Source organism: Phyllobates terribilis, unplaced genomic scaffold, assembly GCF_046119375.1.
Source record: "Phyllobates terribilis strain yellow unplaced genomic scaffold, ASM4611937v1 Scaffold_1__5_contigs__length_1240528914, whole genome shotgun sequence".
Lineage (NCBI taxonomy): Eukaryota > Metazoa > Chordata > Amphibia > Anura > Dendrobatidae > Phyllobates > Phyllobates terribilis.
In genome coordinates, this window is record NW_027362761.1 from 860,391,859 (window position 1) to 860,412,618 (window position 20,760).

The 20,760-nt window shown below is 47.1% G+C and overlaps 1 protein-coding gene across 2 annotated transcripts in view; it reads right to left on the reverse strand.

The window, feature by feature from the left end:
• Positions 1–20,760, reverse strand: part of EMCN (endomucin) — a 237,336-nt gene that overhangs the window by 131,322 nt on the left and 85,254 nt on the right. For both annotated transcript variants that reach the window (XM_073655386.1, XM_073655378.1), the window contains exons 4-5: positions 20,554–20,607; positions 20,291–20,365 (exon numbers count right to left, since the gene is read on the reverse strand). In XM_073655386.1, the coding sequence (XP_073511487.1) occupies positions 20,291–20,365; positions 20,554–20,607 (129 nt within the window). The remainder of the gene's footprint in view (positions 1–20,290; positions 20,366–20,553; positions 20,608–20,760) is intronic.

Below are 20,760 nucleotides of genomic sequence, written 5' to 3' on the forward strand. Positions count from 1 at the left end.
TTTTGGTATTTCCCCCCCCAAAAAAAAATATTGAGTGTGTCTGTGAGTATTCAGACACAAATATATCTGTTTAAAGAGTCTGGTTTCGGTCAGATAACTAGAACTGTGGTTTTGCAGTTCCACGGTTCAAATCTCTGTATTATCCACTTTTTTGCCTTTTTTCCATAAAAAAACAGTTTGAGTGTCTCTGTGACTGTTCAGACACAAATATATCTATTTAAAAAAGTCTGGTATACGCCAGGAAAGAAGATCTGTGGTTTTCCTCTTCCACGGTTCAGATCTGGGTGTTATCTACCTTTTTGCCTTTTTTCCATAAAAAAAAACAGTTTGAGTGTCTCGGTGACTGTTCAAACACAAATATATCTGTTTAAAAAATTCTGGGGTAGGCCAGAGAACTAGAACTGTGGTTTTCTTCTTCCACGGTTCAAATCTGGGTGTAATCCACCTTTTTGCCTTTTTTACATAAAAAAAAACAGTTTGAGTGTCTCGCTGACTGTTCAGACACAAATATATCTGTTTAAAAGATTCTGATGTAGGCCAGAGAACTAGAACTGTGGTTTTCTTCTTCCACGGTTCAAATCTGGGTGTAATCCACCTTTTTGCCTTTTTTACATAAAAAAAACAGTTTGAGTGTCTCGCTGACTGTTCAGACACAAATATATCTGTTTAAAAGATTCTGGTGTAGGCCAGAGAAATAGAAATGTGCTTTTCCTCTTCCACGGTTCTAATCTCCTTTTTTTTTACCCTTTTGCCATTGATAGTACGAGTGTAAGCTATTTTACTTCATTTACAATGGGCAAGGCACGTGGCATGGGACGTGGAACTGGACGTTCTGGTGATGGTGCGTGCAGAGGATGGGGCCATGGCCAAGGTGAAAATGTGCCACAACCAACAGCCACATCTTCTCGCTTCCAGTTCTTGACCGAATTACTAGGGAAGCAGACAACAACACCACTATTGCCAACTGATCAGTGTGAACATGTTATTAATTGGATAGCAGATAATACTTCCAGTCACCTGGGCACCACCACCTCCGGTCTGTCTTCCACACGGTCAAGTCTTAGTAGCCGTGAGTCTCGACCGCTTACTCCTCCTCACCCTGATGCTCCTTACTCCCACCATGCCGAGTGTCGTCAGACAGCAACTGATCCCACAGTTGGACACTCTGAAGAGCTGTTCACTGGTCCATTTCCAGATTTGGGCTCCTCACCTGCTCCGCTTGAAGTGGTGGAAGAGGAGATCCCATGTAGCGATGGCCAAATATTTGAACAGCCACGGCCACAGGAAGGCGAAGCTGGCAATTTGTCACAAGAGGTGGACGATGACGAGACACAATTGCCACGAAGTGAGGAGGAGGACCGTGGTGCGGAAGTAAAAGAGGAGGAGATGATGGATGATCTAGTAACTGACCCAGCGTGGCAGGAGGACACGCAAAGCGAGGCCAGCAGCACACAGGGGGAGGGAGGCAAAGTACCCCAACAGGCAGGAAGAGGCAGTGTGGTGGTTGCAGACAGAAGGCGGGCAATCGTTCCCCGTAACACCAACACGAGGGACGCTGCCAGTACAACCAGTAGGTCTTCCAGAGTCTGGAATTTTTTTAAAGACTCTGCTGATAACCCCAAAAAGGCCATTTGTACCACCTGCCAGGCCAGCATCAGCAGGGGTGAGAAAATTACCAGCCAGACCGCCACCAGCATGATCAGGCACATGGCAGCAAAGCACCTGACTTTGTGGGGCGAACCCCAGGGTCCACGACCATTGTCAGGGGTGTCACCACTGCTTCTTCCGTTGTTGTGCGTGTAAGGCAATCCCCTGTCCATACTGCATGCAAAGATGCGCCCTCCTCTCAGTCTTCACTTGTTATGGCAGTTTCTCAAGAAACAGCATCAACGTCCACGTCCCACCGCAGCATTCAATTGTCCATATCCCAGACCTTTGAACGAAAGCACAAATTCGCAGCCAACGCCCCACAGGCCACAGTCCTAAATTCGCACATTTCACGACTGCTTGCGTTGGAAATGCTGCCTTTTAGGCTGGTGGAGACGGAATCCTTCCACAACCTTATGGCGATGCCGTCCCTCGGTACTCGGTCCTCAGCCGACACTATTTTGCCCGGTGTGCCATCCCCGCACTACACAAGCAAGTGTCCCAAAACATCTGCCGTGCCCTCAACAACGCAGTTACTGGGAGAGTCCACCTGACAACGGACACGTGGACAAGTGCTTGTGGCCAGGGACGGTACATCTCCCTGACGGCACACTGGGTAAACATAGTGGAAGCCGGGACCCAGTCGGACCTTGGGACGGAACACATCCTCCCCACACCGAGGATTGCGGGCCCTATGTCAGTCAGAGTTGCCCCCACAGTGTACAGCTCCTGCTCATCATCCTCCTCCTCATGTTCAGCCTCCATCTCAGATATCACCACATCAGTTACAAGCTGGAAGCACTGCCGTACTGCCTCAGCCAAGCGGCAACAGGCTGTGCTGAAACTCATAAGCTTAGGTGATAAACCTCACACTGCTTGTGAGTTGTGGACAGCTGTGAAAGAGCAGGCAGATCTATTGCTGAAACCGCTGAACCTACATCCAGGCATGGTCGTGTGTGACAATGGCCGTAACCTGGTGGCGGCTCTGAGGCGAGGCGAGATCACACATGTACCATGCCTGGCTCATGTGCTTAACCTCGTGATTCAGCGGTTTCTTAAATCGTACCCCGAGTTGCCAGATCTGCTCGTCAAAGTACGCCGCCTGTCAGCACATTTTCAGAAGTTGGCTACAGATTCCGCCGCCCTTGCTGTGTTGCAGCAGCGTTTGCAGCTTCCGGCACACCGACTGGTGTGTGATGTCCCCGCACGTTGGAACTCTACCCTCCACATGTTGCAAAGGATTTGTGAGCAGAAGAGAACAATTGTGGAGTAACAGCTGCAACAAGGCCGTCGATATTCAGGTCATGCTCCACACATAAGACCTCAGGAGTGGACCTGGATGTCTGACATATGTACCATCCTGACAAACTTTGAGGAGTCCACCCAGATGGTGAGTGGCGATGACGCCATCATTAGCATCAGCATCCCACTTGTCTGACTTTTGCAACGCTCTCTGCAGAGAATTAAAGAGGAGGCATTGCAGCCAGAGTATGATGAGATTGATCAAGAAGCCGTGGCAGGCGATTACACACAGCCCAGCCTCATCTCATCCCAACATGCATTGGGGGACAATGAGGGAGAGGAGGAGGAGGAGGAAGAACAGGAGCTGGTATCATGCGCTGTAGACGGTAGTACCTGTACAACTGTCATACCGTCGGTTCAGCGTGGATGGCCTGAGGACAGGGGGGAGGAGGAGGAGGAGGAGGAGGAGAGCATGGTCAGTCGTCATCTTGGTGAGGACACGGAAGTCTTGCCCGTTACCAGTCTGGCATGCATGACTGACTTTATGTTACGCTGCCTTAACTGTGACCCTCGTGTTGTCAAAATGTTGGGTGACAATCATTACTGGTTGGTGATACTTTTAGAGAGGTGGAGAGGTCTACAAAAATGGGGAAGTACCAGAGGGCCCTTGCTGCAGAACTGTTAAAAAAATTCCCATCTGAACACGCTAGCGGCAGAGGTCACAGTTCGTTGCCCAACCAAGGCATACATGCGAGAGAGACGCAACTCCAATCCAGCAGAGGCAGGGGAACACTGTCAATGTTCTGAGAGAGTTTTCTCAGACCCTCCCTTCAGACAGACCCTGAGGCGCTGGGTACTCTCACAAGGAGTGGAAAGTTTCAAAAGATGGTGAGGGAGTACCTTGCCAACCGTACCAGCGTCCTCCGTGATTCCTCTGTGCCTTTTAATTGTTGGGAATCCAAGCTAGACACTTGGAATGAACTCGCTCTGTACGCCTTTGAGGTCTGTTAACTGACAATGCTGAAAAGCTGACCCTTATCAAAATGAACAAGGGCTGGATTGGGCCAGACATCTCATCACCACCAAATGACAACAGAGTAACATAAAGTCAAATCCACTGTGTTATTTCGGGAGGTGTATTCACATGCACCGCTTCACACCCACACATGGGTATACGCTTCCTCATTTCGGCTGTTTTATGTTCTTCTCCTTATCCTCAGCCTCCACCACCACTATACCACCAGGGTGACCGTAGTCCGTGTTGCCAGCATTGCAAGTTCCTCCGTCCTAATTTTTGGCAGCTTTTGCTTGGAATGCATAGGCAAAGACTATGGGAGACCCACTCCTCAATAATGGGAATAATGTTTTTAATATGGTGCACTGCATGACTCTTGTAAGAGGCATTACAAGTTCCTCCGTCCTAATTTTTGTCAGCTTTTGCTTGGAAGGCATAGGCCAAGACTATGGGAGACTCACTCCCCAATAATGGGAATAATGTTTTTAATATGGTGTACTGCATGGCTCTTGTAATGGGCATTGCAAGTTCCTCCGTCCTAATTTTTGGCAGCTTTTGCTTGGAAGACATAGGCAAAGACTATGGGAGACCCACTTCCCAATAATGGGAATAATGTTTTTAATATGCTGTACTGCATGGCTCTTGTAAGGGGCATTGCAAGTTCCTCCATCCTAATTTTTGGCAGCTTTTGCTTGGAAGGCGTAGGCAAAGACCATGGGAGACCCACTCCCCAATAATCTGAATAATGTTTTTAACATGCTGTACTGCATGGCTCTTGTAAGGCGTATTAAAATCGTCTTGTTAAGCTACTGTGACCTCCATGTCTCTTCCAAGGGTCATTAAAACCATCTTGTTAAACCACTCTGAACTCCACAGCTCTTCCAAGGGGCATTGAAATGTTGTTTTTAATTACCTCTAACCTCCACGACTCTTCCAACGGGCATTGCATTTCCTCCTAATTTTAGTCAGCTTTTGCTTTTCAATGCATAGGCGAACACTAAGGGAGACCCACTCCCCAATAATGGGTAGAAGGTTTTTAGTACGCTGTAATCCATGTCTGTTTCAAGGGACATTGCAGTTCCTCATAATTTTTGGAAAGCCTTCCATTCACTGCTTAGGCCAACAGTGTACAGGAGACCCAGTTGCTATAAATGGAAAAAATGGTTTAGCTAAGGCCCTCTGAGCTCCATGTCACTTCCAAGGGGCATTGGAGTGCCTCGAAATTTTTGGTAGGCATTGCACTCACTGTATGCCCTATAACTGTGTAGCCGAACCGCTCCTTTTGGTACAGAAACATATCCTACAAGACATGTGTGGTTCACTGGCCTGATATTGATGTGAATGGTCCCTGTTGCTCCTGCTCTTTCTCCTTTGCCACCACCTCATCCATCATTCATCACCTGAAGCTTTGTTTTAACGGGAGTCATAGAACTGGGATAGTAGCAGGAAAACATCCAGCAATCCTCGGAGGAGGTAGGATATGCGCCAAAACGCTGACCACCTCAGGCCTAGCCGCTACTACATACATGCGCTTGCATTCCAAGGAACAGAAAGCTAAGGAGATGGATGGCCTCATGATCATGAATAATTTACTCGTTGTGTAGAAGGCCGACCACTGCTGCTGTCTACCTTCTGAACTTTGTGTTGAAGCCTGATTGACCCAGGACCCGCAATCCTCTATGTCTGGAGGACGTGTTGCATCCCAGTGTCCAACTGTGTCCCGGCTTCCACAATATTAACCCAGTGTGAAGGCGTCAGTGAGATGGACCATCCCTGGCCACATTCACTTGTCCACGTGTTTGTGGTTAGGCTGTCCTTCCCACTAAATGCACTGGGGAGGGCACAGGTAATGTTTTGGTATGCGCACTTGTGTATAAGGCGCACCGGGACAAATAGGGGCGGCTGGGGACCGTTTATGGACACCCGGCCGCCCCCAGGCAGCTGGGGACCGTGTGTTGGCACCCGGCCGCGGGGTGGCTGGGGACCGAGTATGGACACCCGGCCGCCCCCTGGCGGCTGGGGACAAAGCGTGGACACCCGGCCGCCGGGCGCCTGGGGACTGAGTATAGATACCAGGCCGCCGACGCAGCCATGACGTGGTGGCCAGATTCCGCCTCCACATGCCTAAAAGGCCCAATTTCAAGTGCAAGCAAGCAAGCAGTATGGTATTGCAGCCTGGTGGTGGGTGGGTGGCAGGCTGCATACTTGCACTTGCATTGCAAGGAATGGGGGAGTTACAATTGAACACTGCCGTGGGACAAGGACTTGAACGGGGATAGTTGCAAGTCTGCAACGACAGGTGCAGAGCGGGAGGCATCTTCGCATGTGCCATGAACAGGGGGTTGGCGTGCACACACTACAGCGGAATAGGCTCTCCTTGCCACTAAGTGCACTGGGGAGGGCACAGGTAATGTTTTGGTATGTGCGCTTGTGTATAAGGTGCACCAGGACAAATAGGGGTGGCTGGGGACCGAGTATGGACACCCGGCCGCCCCCTGGCGGCTGGGGACCGATTGTGGACACCTGGCCGCCGGGCGGCTTTGACTGAGTATGGATACCATGACATGGTGGCCGGCGTCTACCTCCACAAGCCTAAAAGACCTCATTTCAAGTGCAAGCAAGCTAGCAGTATGGTATTGCAGTCTGGGGGTGGGTGGGTGGCAGGCTGCACACTTACGCTTGCATTCCAAGAAAACAAAGCAGATGCTTACTTCTATCATCATCATCATGCTCCTCAGCTTGGCACTCTCAACTCCCCTGATGGAGAAGCCAGGGCCCATCCGAGGAGTCTGGTTGTCTGGTGGGCTCGTCCAATGCTGCCCTAAAACAGACCAGGCTAAGAAAAGTGTGGGGAAGGTTACCGGGACAAATAGTGGTGGCTGGGGACTGAGTATGGAGACCTCGCTGCCGAAGCAGCCATGAGGTAGTGGCCAGCTTCGGCCTCCTCCAAACTAAAAGGCCCCATTTCAAGTGCAAGCTAGCTGTATGGTATTGCAGCCTGGGGGTGGGTGGGTGGCAGGCTGCACACTTACGCTTGCATTCCAAGAAAACAAAGCAGATGCTAACTTCTATCATTATCATCATGCTCCTCACCTTGGCACTCTCAACTCCCCTGATGGAGAAGCCAGGGCCCACCGGAGGAGTCTCTGGTTGTCTGGTGGGCTAGTCCAATGCTGCCCTAAAGCAGGCCAGGCTAAGAAAAGTGTGGGGAAGGTTACCGGGACAAATAGTGGTGGCTGGGGACTGAGCATGGAGACCTTGCTGCCGATGCAGCCATGAGGTAGTGGCCAGCTTCGGCCTCCTCCAAACTAAAAGGCCCCATTTCAAGTTCAATCTAGCAGTATAGTATTGCAGCCTGCGGGTGGATGGGTGGGTGGTTGGATGCATATCTGCGCTTGCATTGCAAGGAATGGGGGAGGTACAATTGAACACTGCCCTTGGACAAGGACTTGCACGGGGATAGTTGCAAGTCCGCATCTTCTGATGCGGCAAGGATCACTTCTGATTGGCACACTTTCAGGCAGTGACCTGGGTGTCAGAGATGCTTCCGGGGGTCTTCCCCATGCTGTTCCCATGTCTTTCCAGCACTGTATGCATGTGTCACACAGTACATGGCCAGATAAGGTTGTAAAATGTTAAAATGACATTTCCCAGTGAATGCATTTGTCACGGTAGAAAGCAATACAAAAGTGCAAAAACGCATAAAAAATGCTACTTGTGAACATAGCCCAAGGTGTGGAGGAGTATTTTTGTTTTTGGTTATTTATTTTACCTTATATACAAGTCTTTACCCTGGAAAGGAAGTTCCTTAACATATTTCACAGGAAAACCGTTTCAGTTTCGTTTTTGAACGTTTTATTGTGAGCCCGTAAAAGTGGCTTAATACCTCTGACCACGTTGTTGACAGCAGTGACCTGGGGGTCAGGAATGCTTCCTGGGGCGATGCCCATGCTGTCCCCATGTCTTTTGAGCACTGTCACTATCGTTTTGGGCACTTTTTAGGCTTTCTACAGACTGCCGGGGGTGCCGCCGCAAAATTGCTCGGGTCTCCCATAGACTAACATTGGGCTCGTTGCTCGGGTCGAGCACCCGAGTATCACGGTGAGCTCGGCCCGAGCTTCGAGCACCCGAGCATTTTAGTGCTCGCTCAACACTAATGTCCATGTATTTATGTATCTCCTAGAGCAGGGGTCAGAAATCTTTTTGGCTGAGAGAGCCATGAACGCTGCACATTTTAAAATGTAATTCCGTAAGAGCCATACAATATTTTTAAAACTAAATACAATTAAATGTGTGCATTTTATGCAAGACCAACTTATTGCATTATTAAAGTACAATAAGTCTCTGAATTCTTTTTAATAACGTTGTTATGCTGTTGTTAACCAAAGATGAATAAAGTACTTCCTACCGTTAATGTGACTTCTGGTGCTGCATGGTTTTGCTGATGGCTTTGTAGAATGGTTGATACGTGGTGAGGTAGAGCTTCATGCAGGCGTTGAGTCTTCCATCCGTTAAATGTTATCGTAAGGTTGGTCTTAATGTTCTTTAGATGTGAAAAAGACTGCTCACATGCATACAGTACGTAGAGCCAAACATTGTCAGTACAGCAATAATCACACGCTGCAGTGTGTGGTATGTGATGGGAAGCGCGTTCCAAGTTATGATAATCAGCTGGTCCGCGGGTTGAAGTTTTATCATTTCTCTCCACTTGTGTTTGCTCGCCAACTCTGCTTGCTGTCATGCAAGTCTTTCCAAATCTTCATTCAGTGACTTGAACTTATTCACCCACAAGTACCCTCATCTTTTTTCTTTTAGCCAACTTCTTCAATAAAAGGGTTTCTGCAATTAGCTAGCTGACACTTGATTAAAAGGAGGGAAGTTTACTTCCATATGCTGGAACCCCCGCAGTACTGTGTATTGTGAGGGAGTGACTGGGATCGTATACGAGGGATGTTATATTTCCCCCAGAATGTGTACAGAGACCTATTAAAACCATTGGAGTGCATTGCAGTCATAGACACAGCTGCGGCTGCAATGCAGGAATGAAGGTGAGCATTGACCTAGTCAGGCTATTTGACTAAGGAAGATTAGTAAAAACCCGGCAGGGCCTTCATTTCTTGGAGGAGGTCACAGGAGGCAGTGGGGCGGCCTCCTCCCACCAAACCCGGGTATTCCAGTGGCTCTTGCCACAGGTCCTTTAAATCCCCTGCACTAAGGATTAGTGTTGTTCTATGTTGGAACCTGCTGGGAGCATAGCAGGAAAGCTCAGCAGGATTGAGTGTGGCTGAACCCACGCCTGGGAAGGCTCTGAGCGGCCCGGCGTGGCCCTTGCCCACGGCAACCGTTGTTTAAAGACTTGTGTTAACCCAGCTGCGAACCGGATGACTGTCCTGTTTACCCGTGAGTTTCTGAATAAACCTGTTTATGTTGGACTTGCTTGGGTCACTGCCTCAGTTACTGCACGGTGTGAACACCGCCGCCTTACAGCTTATAGGTAACTGGCGTCCCCCTAATTGACTGGTGGTATGAAGTAAGAGCGTTACGTGTATTCAGGTGCTCTCTGACTGATGCTGCTGCTGATTATTGTCAGTGGAGTTTAAAATGGCGCCGTCGCTTCTGATCCACACCACAGGAAGCCATCACCGCTATAAGGTGCCCGCTCTCCTGACAGCTAGAGCGGCGCTTGAGCAAGCGGAGATCAGTTTCTGCAACGCTGGGGTGAGGAGAACGATGGCTGACAGCGCGGGATCTCCCTATACCTGCTGGTAAGCTCGCCTCCGGTCTGCGCTTAATGATGACTCACCCCAGCGTAGCAGCAACTGAGCTCCGATCGCTCAAGCGTCGCTCTAGCTGTCAGGAGAGCGGGCACCTTATATCCCGGATGACGGCTTCCTGTGGTGCGGATCAGAAGGGCCCCGCCATTTTAAACTGTCACTGGCGATGTCGGTGGCAGAGCGGTTACTCGTCTGGGAGCCAGATGCAACCTTCAAAAGACCCATATCTGGCTCGCAAGCTATAGGTTCCCGACCCCTGTCCTAGAGTAATAACATGGTGGTTCTGTGGTTACCCTGTTGCTTTGCAACTAGAGCTGAGATCAAACCCCGACAAGGACAGCATGGAGGTTGTATGTTCTTATGTTCTCCTTGTGTTTGCATCAGTTTTCTCTCACACTCAAAAATAAATATTGGTAGGAAATTTAGATTGTAAATAACCACACCATAAGAGATTTGTCAGACCTGAGAACATAAACCCCTTCCTTAGACCACGTTAAAAAAATAATAAAAAATATTGTAGCATGAACAAGCTTTTTCTGTGTATTGTATAGCATCTGATTTTTATGGATACATTCTAATTCTTTTACATAGGAAACTGTATTTAGTCTTGTCAATTTTTAATAACTGATGTTGAAAAAACAGATTGCAAACAGATGAAAAATGAAGAAAAAATTTGTCTGAGTTTTCTGAATGAAAGCTGAAATTATTTTTTATACACTCGTGTGAACTTAGACCAACAGTGCAAACTAATCTTGAAGTTCTCCAAGTCCAAACTCTAAGGCCTTGGCCCCACTATCAGTATTTGGTCAGTATTCGGTCAGTAGTTTTTCTCAGGAGTGGGAGACAAAACCAGATGAGGACCAATCAGAGAAAAGGTATAAGGCTGCGTGCACACGATGCGTTTTTCATGCGTTTATGCTGCGGAATTTCCGCAGCGGAAACGCATCAAAAACGCATGGTAATCCGCACCCCATGGTCCCGAATGGCATTCCGCAATGTCAATGCACATGCTGCGGATTTTTCCGCAGCGTTTCTACAGCGCAAATAAATCCGCAGCATGTTCATTAATTTTGTGGAAGCGCAGCGGAAGCGCCGCCATTGACTTGCATTGAGACGCATAGAATCCGTGTCTGTACATTTGTACAAGCGGATTATATGCGTCTCTATGTGCAGATGATACCGAGTTCTGGAGGAGAGAAGACTCTCATCAGACCTGGGTACCATTGTACCTGTAAAAAAAAAAGAATAAAATAATAAATAAAGTTTATATTCACCTGTCCGGCGGCCCCTGCAGTGCTTACCTTCCAGGACCTGAGATGACGTCGCGGTCATATGACCGCAGTCTGTCTCGTGAGATGCCGGCAACCCGGAAGAAGCCAGGACGAGCGCGACAGCACACGCAGCGGGGGATCGGGGGTAAGAATAGCTTTATTTTTTTATTTTTACGGTCACACTATATAAATCCATGCCTTTTGCATGGATTTATATAGTGTGACCTAGTTGTCAAGCACTTTCCAAGTGATGCTATCGCTTGGAAAGTGCTTGTCAGTCCGCATGCGGAAACGCATGCGTTAACGCATGTGGGTACGCATGTGAATCCGCATGTATTCTGCAGGAAAAACGCATGCACAATCTGCATGCGTTTTTTTTCAGCCAGGGAGATGCAGAAATGCTGCAGAAATTTTCTGCTTCATTTCTGCATCGTGGGCACATAGCCTAATAGAAACAAGTGCACCAATTCTGCATTTATCACCCTCTCTTTGTTTTGGCTCCCACTCGAGAGAAAAAATACTGACCAAATACTGATAGTGGGGCCGTGGACTAAGTCATACAACTCTGTTAACCCAAAAGCATAAGAAAAGTTGTCTCCAATATGCTCAAAACCATATAAATAAGCCAAAGAAGTATTGGGACTCTGTTCTGTGGAGAGATGAAAGGGAACGGAATCTTTTCAGGGCTACAGATCAGTGGTATGTGTGGAGGAAGAAGAATGTAGCATATGCTGAAAAGAACACCTTGCCTACTGTGAAGCACAATGCTTGCTCGGTGATGCTCTGGGGCTGCTTTGTTCCTCTAGAACCTGCAGCGTGTACAGCGTAAGATGGATTCAATCAAGTATCAGAAAATCCTAGAAGAAAACATGATGCCTTCTATGAGGTAACTGAAACTTGGGTGACATGATCCCAACATGCCTCACGGCCCACAAAGGCTTGGATTCAGATGAAATCCTGGAAGATTTGGGAAACACCTTAGTGAGTTTAGAAGAAGGTTGTTGCAGGATGCAACCCCGTAGGCTATGATTCCTCATGAATACTGCCAAAAGATGATGTTTGGCTGTCTATAATATTTGCAGCAGCTCTACAGCCCAAGGGTTCTACTGGGTACTAAAGATGCTTGTCATGAAGGGGCTGAATAATTCTGAGCAGACAGTGTCATTAAAAGTATATTATTTGAATTGAGCTTTGTTCTTTATTGTTTTATTGGTTTATTATAAATATCAACCGTTTAAAAATGTTACTAACAAACCTAATTTGCAATGGGTGGTTAGATAATTTTGATTGGATCTATACTGTTAATTTCCAGAAACATCACAGCACATGTCATATCCCAGAGCAGAGAAATGAAAGGTAGCAATAAAAAGTGTGGCAAAGTTTTAACTAATATAAAAAAAAATACTACTATTGAAGGCTGCTATTAAATCTGAGAGTTGTAGCTCCTTTTCCCCATTAGTGTCCTATGACACAGAGAACAAGCGGGCTACAGAGACACCAACAATCTTATTATATCTCCAGGTAAATGAGAAAAGCAAGATGGAGGTCAGAATATTTTTTTAAAACACAAAGCTTTTGGTTTCCTGATTATTGATGGGCGAACACTAAAATGCTTGGGTGCTCGTTGCTCGGGTTGAGCACATTGGAATACTCAGGTGCTCGACTCGAGTAACGAGCCCAATGTAAGTCTATAGGAAACTCGAGCATTTTTCAGGCGGCTCCCCCCGGTGGACTGTAGAGGACCTAAAAATTCCCCAAATCGATGGGAATAGTGCTCAAATGACATGGGAACAGCATGGGGAAGACCCCTGGAAGCATTTCTGAATCCCAGGTCACTGCTGTGAACAATGTTGTCAAAGGTATTATGCCACTTTTACGGACTCACAATAAAACATACAAAAACGAAACCAAAATGGATTTTCCTGGGAAATATGTTAAGGAACATCCTTTGCAGGGTAATGACTTGTATATAAGGCAAAATAAATAAAAATACTCCTCCACACCTTGGGCTATGTTTACATGTAGCATTTTTGATGCATTTTTGCATTGCTTTCAACCGTGACAAATGCATTCACCGGGAAATGTAATTTTAACATTTTACAACCTTATCTGGCCATGTAGTGTGTGAGACATGATCAGACACATACTGTTTCATTTATGAAGGAGGTACTCTGAAAGTCACAAAGCCTATTTTTATAGGGCCATCAGGAGGCTTTACTATTCTTAAAAGGGCAGCAGTCGGCCCTCACTATTCTTAGAGAGCCATCAGCCAGCTATGCTTTGTTGTTCCCATTACTAAAGAGTGAGTCTCCTATACTGTTATTGCATATGCTGTGAGTGGCAGGGCTGCCCAAAATTTGGATGCACCCCAATACCCGTTTGAAAATTTGGACGCACCCCAATACCCCTTTGAAGAGACGTGGAGGTCAGAGGGCCTCCTGAAAACAATGTTCCTATTATTAGTAAGTGGGTCTCCCATACTGTTTGCTTATGCAGTGAATGCAAGGTCTGCCAAAAATTCGGAGGCACTCCAATTCCCCTTGGAAGAGACGTGGAGGTCAGAGGGCCTCCTGAAAACAATGTTCCCATTATTAGGAAGTGGGTCTCCCATAGTGTTGGCCTATGCAGTGAATGCAAGGGTTGCCAAAAATTTGGAGGCACTCCAATGCCCCTTGGAAGAGATGTGGAGGTCAGAGGGCCTCCTGAAAACAATTTTCCCGTTATTAGGAAGTGGGTATCCCATAGTGTTGGCCTATGCAGTGAATGAAAGGGCTGCCAAAAATTGGGAGGCACTCCAATGCCCCTTGGAAGAGACGTAGAGGGCCTTATGAAAAAATGTTCCCATTATTAGGAAGTGGGTCTCCCATGGTGTTGACCTTTGCAGTGAATGAAAGGGCTGCCAACAATTGGGAGGCACTCCAATGCCCCTTGGAAGAGACGTAGAGGGCCTCATGAAAAAATGTTCCCATTATTAGGAAGTGGTTCTCCCATAGTGTTGGCCTATGCAGTGAAAGCAAGGGTTGCCAAAAATTGGCAGGCACTCCAATGCCCCTTGGAAAAGACGTGGAGGAGGGCCTCATGAAAATTTTTTCCCATTAGAAAGGAGCGGGTCTCCTATACGTGTAATGCCCATGCACTAAGTGTATGGGCTGACACACATTTACCCTGGGGGGTATACATGAACATGAAATTTTTTTTACGGGCATCATAAACACCCGTGGGGTGTTATGTGGGTATTGCATCATGGACCATGGTCACCTTGGTGATATGGTGGATGAGGATGAGGGGAAGGAGGACAAGAGCAAGTAGCCAAAATTAGGAAGCGTATACCCATGTGTGGGTATGAAAAGGTACATGGGAATACACCTCCCAAAAAAGACACTGGATTTGAGTTTGTTACGCTGCTAATCTGCTATCATTCGGTGATGTTGAGAAGTCTGGCCCAATCCTGCCCTTGTTCATTTTTATAAGAGTCAGTCTGTCAGCATTTTCAGCTGACAGGCAGATGCGCTTATCAGTTATAATTCCACCAGCGACACTAAAAACCCACTCTGATAAAACGCTGGCGGCAGGGCAGGCCAGGACCTCCAAGGAGTAGAGAGCCAGTTCATTCCATGTGTCCAGCTTGGATATCCAATAATTAGAAGGCACAGAGGAATCACGGAGGACATTGGTACGATCGGCAAGGTACTCCCTCAGCATCTTCCCAAACTTTGCACTCCTTGTGAGAGTACCCCACGCCTCAGGGACTGTGCGATGGGAGGGGCTGAGAGAACTCTCCCAGAACTTTGACAGTGTTCCCCTGCCTCTGCTGGATTGGAGTTGTGTCTCTCTCGCCTGTACTCCTTGGTTGTCCAATGAACTGTGACCTCTGCCGCCAGCGTTTTCAAATGGAACTTTTTTTAATAGTTCCGCAACAAGGGCCTTCTGGTACTGCCCCATTTCTGTATACCTGTCCGCCTTAGGAATAAGAGATAGAAAGTTCTCCTTGTAGCGTGGAACTAGAAGTGTCACCAACCAGTAATGACTGTCAAACAAAATTTTGAGAACGCGAGGGTCACGGCAAAGGCAGCGTAACATAAACTCAGCCATGCGTGCTAGACTGCTAACAGGCAAGACTTCTGTGTCCTCACCAAGAGGACGAGTGACTATGCTCTCCTCCTCCTCCTCTCTGTCCTCAGGCCATCCATGCTGAATAGATGGTATGACAGTTGTGCAGGTAGTAACGTCTATAGCGCATAAAACTAGCTCCTGTTCCTCCTCCTCCTCCTCTTCCTCATTGTCACCCAATCCACGTTGGGATGAGATGAGGCTGGGCTGTGTGTAATCACCCTGTATGGTTCCTTGCTCCATCTCATCGTGCTCCGCCTGCAATGCATCCTCTTTGATTGTGAGCAGAAAGCATTTCAGAAGACAGAGAAGTGGGATGGTGACGCTAATTATGGCATCATCGCCTCTCTCCATCTTGGTGGAGTGCTCAAAGTTTTGGAGGATGGTACATATGTCTGACATCCATTTCCACTCCTGAAGTCTTATGTGTGGAGTCTGAACTGAATACCGACGGTTTTGTTGAAGCTGGTAGTCAACAACTGCCCTCTTCTGCTCACAAATCATTCCCAACATCTGCAGTGTATAGTTCCAACGCATTGGGGACATCACACACCAGTCGGTGAACCAGAAGATGCAAACACTGCTGAAGCACGGCAAGGGCGGCGGAAGCTGTAGCTGACTTTCTAAAATGGGCACACAGGTGGCGTACTTTGACAAGCAGATCCGGCAGCTCCGGGTAGGTTTTGAGAAACCGCTGAACCACGAGGTTAAGCACATGGGCCAGGCATGGTACATGTGTGAGTTTGCCTCGCCTCAGAGCCGCTGCCAGGTTCCGGCCACTGTCACACACGACCATGCCTGGCTGTAAGTTCAGCGGTGTCAGCCACAGATCTGCCTGCTCTTTCAGAGCTGTCCACAACTCTTCAGCATTGTGCGGTTTGTCACCTAAGCATATTAGCTTCAGCACAGCCTGTTGCTGCTTGGCTGAGTCAGTGCTGCAGTGCTTCCAGCTTATAACTGATCGGGTCATTTCTGAGATGGAGGCTGAAGAGGAGGGGGAGGCTGAGGAGGATGAGGTGCAGGAGCTGTAGACTGTGGGGGCAACCCTGATTGATCTAGGGCCCACAATCCTCGGCATCGGGAAGATGCGTTCTGTCCCAAGGTCCAACTGGGTCCCGGCTTCCACTACGTTAACCCAGTGTCCCTGCCCACAAGCACTGGTCCACGTGTCCGTGGTTAGTTGGACTTTCCCAGTAACTGCATTGTTACAACATGGCTGCGGCATTACAGTGCGTGGCAGACAATCCTCTAAAGAGCGCCAAACATACAGAGAGGGGACCCTAGCATCCGCCCGAGCATCTCGGAAGTACTCGGCGAGCTCTGAGCATCTCGAGTACTGAGATGCTCGGGTGAGTACAGAGTACTTGCGAGTATGCTCGCTCATCACTATTCCTGATCCCTTCTATTTTCAGGATAGGAGCCTACAGCTAAAGTTTAGCATTACTGGTCTCCTGAAGAAAGGGCAGAGGGGAGAGGTTACTTCTGCATACAGCCAGATAAGGGAGAAGGATGAAGATATATTGGATATATTCCTGAGACACATATGAAAGATTACTTTGTAAATTTCTCAGTTTTTATCGCAATATGAATGATTATAAGGAACAATGAGACTATTCAGGAAGTTAATGTGATTTTCTTTTCCATTTTTTTCCATGGTAGTATCAGCATTTATCCAATTGTTATACTGTGTGTGATTATTTGAGACCTGAGCGTGCCCTGTCATGTTGTTTATATGATTTTTACTTTGCCTTTTATCCAGGGCCGGCGTCACCACCCGGCGCACCCGGGCAAGTGCTGGGGCCCTGGGCAGAAAGAGGGGCCCACTCATCTGGGTTGCTTGCTAATCTATCGCTATGTGTCATGTGTGTGAGCGGTGCTGCAGTACTGCCCGCAGCGTCCTTGGTTACCGCCGGCAGGCAGATCCTCTTCTGGACAGCGGGGGGCCCGCACTCACCTCGGTTGCTATGTGAGCGCTGCCCGCCGCGTCCTGGGTTACCGCCGGCAGGCAGATGCATCCTTAGCTTCCTCTCTCCTCCGGCTATTGAGTGTTCAGCGCTGCAGACATCCAGCCAGATGGTGGCAGTGCTGTGCACCATCTATTCTTCCCGCAACTGCACTGCCTTCTGACTGGGTCCCTCCTCCGAGCTTGTGCTCCTCGGAAACCAAGAGCCAGCCACAGCCAACACATATTGCCACCGACCGCAGGTAACTCTTTCTGTGCACATCTTACCCTTATCAATGTCTTTCTATCTATAGATACATGATGTCACAGTGATAGTCACATGCATCATCATGTATCTATAATCTATAAATAGAAAGACATAACTTGACTATACTATATATCTATCTAAGTCACCTCAGCACAGCAGCACACACACTACTACTAAGCACAGCACTGTCTGCAGTATCTTAGGAAATCCTGTCTGACTGTGTGGAATAGCAGAGAAGGAAAGGGCAGCAGGCAGGGCAGAGGTAGGCATGCCGCATGATGGTGCCTGGCTGCTCTGCAGCTGCTATAGGAGGGGAATGGAGGGCTATACTTAATGGTCTGACTCTGACCCACCATCACCAACATCCCTACCCTTTCCATTCCTTCTCTGCCATTTCTCACAGACAGGGCTTCCTGTTTATACTGCAGTGTGCTGACAGTAGGAGCAATGGCAGTAATTCACCCAGTAACAGTCTCCACATAGTGGAAATGGAATGGCACAAGTGGGTCATGGTCAGACAGTACCAGAAGAAGGGACCGGCCAGTGCAGCCACACATAGATACGCACACGGCACACTATTAAGTATAGCCCTCCAGTCCCCTCCTAGGCATACCTAGTCTGTCTGCTCTGCAGCTGCTATAGGAGGGGACTGGAGGGCTATACTTAATGGTGTGCCGTGTGCGTATCTATGTGTGGCTGCTGCATGGGGCATTATGTGGGGGTGGGGGACAGCCTTCATGGGGCATTATGTGTGTGTGAGGGGGAGTGACATCCTGCATGGGGCATTGTGTGTGTCGGGGGGACAGCCTGCATGGGGCATTAGGTGAAGGGGGCACAGCCTGCATGGAGCTCTATATTGGGGGCCAGTATCCTGTATGGAGCGTTATATGAGGGCCATTGTTCTGTATGAAGCATTATATGGGGGCCAGTATTCTGCATGGAGCGTTATATGGGGCCCATAATACTGTATGGAGGACTATACTGTCCGGTCTGCACTATGCGCTGCAAGGATTAACTGGTTTCTGAGCTTTTGTAGAATTTACTATAAATATCGCTCATGTAATGTAAGAAGTGAAATCTGTGGCATTGTACTATATATATACAGTACAGACCAAAAGTTTAGACACACCTTCTCATTTAAAGATTTTTCTGTATTTTCATGACTATGGAAATTGTACATTCACACTGAAGGCATCAAAATTATGAATTAACACATGTGGAATTATATACTTAACAAAAAAGTGTGAAACAACTGAAAATATGTCTTATATTCTAGGTTCTTCACAGTAGCCACCTTTTGCTTTGATGACTGCTTTGCACACTCTTGGCATTCTCTTGATGAGCTTCAAGAGGTAGTCACCGGAAATGGTCTTCCAACAATCTTGAAGGAGTTCCCAGAGATGCTTAGCACTTGTTGGCCCTTTTGCCTTCACTCTGCGGTCCAGCTCACCCCAAACCATCTCGATTGGGTTCAGGTCTGGTGACTGTGGAGGCCAGGTCATCTGGCGTAGCACCCCATCACTCTCCTTCTTGGTAAAATAGCCCTTACACAGCCTGGAGGTGTATTTGGGGTCATTGTCCTGTTGAAAAATAAATGATGGTCCAGCTAAACGCAAACCGGATGGAATAGCATGCCGCTGTAAGATGCTGTGGTAGCCATGCTGGTTCAGTATGCCTTCGATTTTGAATAAATCCCCAACAGTGTCACCAGCAAAGCCCCCCCACACCATCATACCTACTCCTCCATGCTCCACGGTGGGAACCAGGCATGTAGAGTCCATCCATTCACCTTTTCTGTGTCTCACAAAGACACGGTGGTTGGAACCAAAGATCTCAAATTTGGACTCATCAGACCAAAGCACAGATTTCCACTGGTCTAATGTCCATTCCTTGTGTTCTTTAGCCCAAACAAGTCTCTTCTGCTTGTTGCCTGTCCTTAGCAGTGGTTTCCTAGCAGCTATTTTACCATGAAGGCCTGCAGCACAAAGTCTCCTCTTAACAGTTGTTGTAGAGATGTGTCTGCTGCTAGAACTCTTTGTGGCATTGACCTGGTCTCTAATCTCAGCTGCTGTTAACCTGCGATTTCTGAGGCTGGTGACTCGGATAAACTTATCCTCAGAAGCAGAGGTGACTCTTGGTCTTCCTTTCCTGGGGCGGTCCTCATGTGAGCTAGTTTCTTTGTAGCGCTTGATGGTTTTTGCTACTGCACTTGGGGACACTTTCAAAGTTTGCCCAATTTTTCGGACTGACTGACCTTCATCTCTTAAAGTAATGATGGCCACTCGTTTTTCTTTACTTAGCTGCTTTTTTCTTGCCATAATACAAATTCTAACAGTCTATTCAGTAGGACTATCAGCTGTGTATCCACCTGACTTCTGCACAACACAACTGATGGTCCCAACCCCATTTATAAGGCAAGAAATCCCACTTATTAAACCTGACAGGGCACACCTGTGAAGTGAAAACCATTTCCGGTGACTACCTCTTGAAGTTCATCAAGAGAATGCCAAGAGTGTGCAAAGCAGTCATCAAAGCAAAAGGTGGCTACTTTGAAGAACCTAGAACATAAGACATATTTTCAGTTGTTTCATACTTTTTTGTTAAGTATATAATTCCACATGTGTTAATTCATAGTTGTGATGCCTTCAGTGTGAATGTACAATTTTCATAGTCATGAAAATACAGAAAAATCTATAAAATGAGAAGGTGTGTCCAAACTTTTGGTCTGTACTGTGTGTATATATATATATCTTTCTCTGCAGTATCTGTGCATCATGAATCATGGTATGTGTTAAAGGGGCCCACTGAGACTCTTTCGCCCGGGGCCCACAAAAACCTGGAGCCGGCCCTGCTTTTATCTGTGATGTAAAAAGTTAGTAATGTTTCTTGTGGTTTCTATAACACCATGATGTGGTTTTCTATAGAAAGACTTCTACTAACCTTTCCTAGAACTGCCTAAAGTTTCAAGTCAAAGTAGTGAACAAGTCAGATACGACACATACAAATGATCACTTGCCTTACCATTTGTGTTGCTGGCTTTTATTGTTGCCTCAGTTTCACTCTTTGTTTCACTCTTTGTCTGATTATTTCTCAGATCTAGAATAACAGAATCATTTGTTGTTGGAACATCTGGACAATGCATCAAATAACAAATGAAGTGAAATATAACAAACTGATGTTTCCATATTTAGCAGTATGAAACATTCAGTGTTTATTTGCACACGGTGTACGTGCTTATAAACATCATAAAGATTTCAGGAAAAAAAGGCAATAAAATATTTTACCAGAAGTAATGGTCATACGGAAATCTGCTGAAGATGTTGGACTTGAGCCATTTTCTGCAAATGAACACATTTCATTATTTAGATATCGATTCTACAGTACATAAATATATATTTTGGTTGTGTATCCAAAAAAGCTATTAGAACCTATTAGTGTGACACACAACCAATTATAATCAATATAAATATTTTATTGAGTCACACAGATAT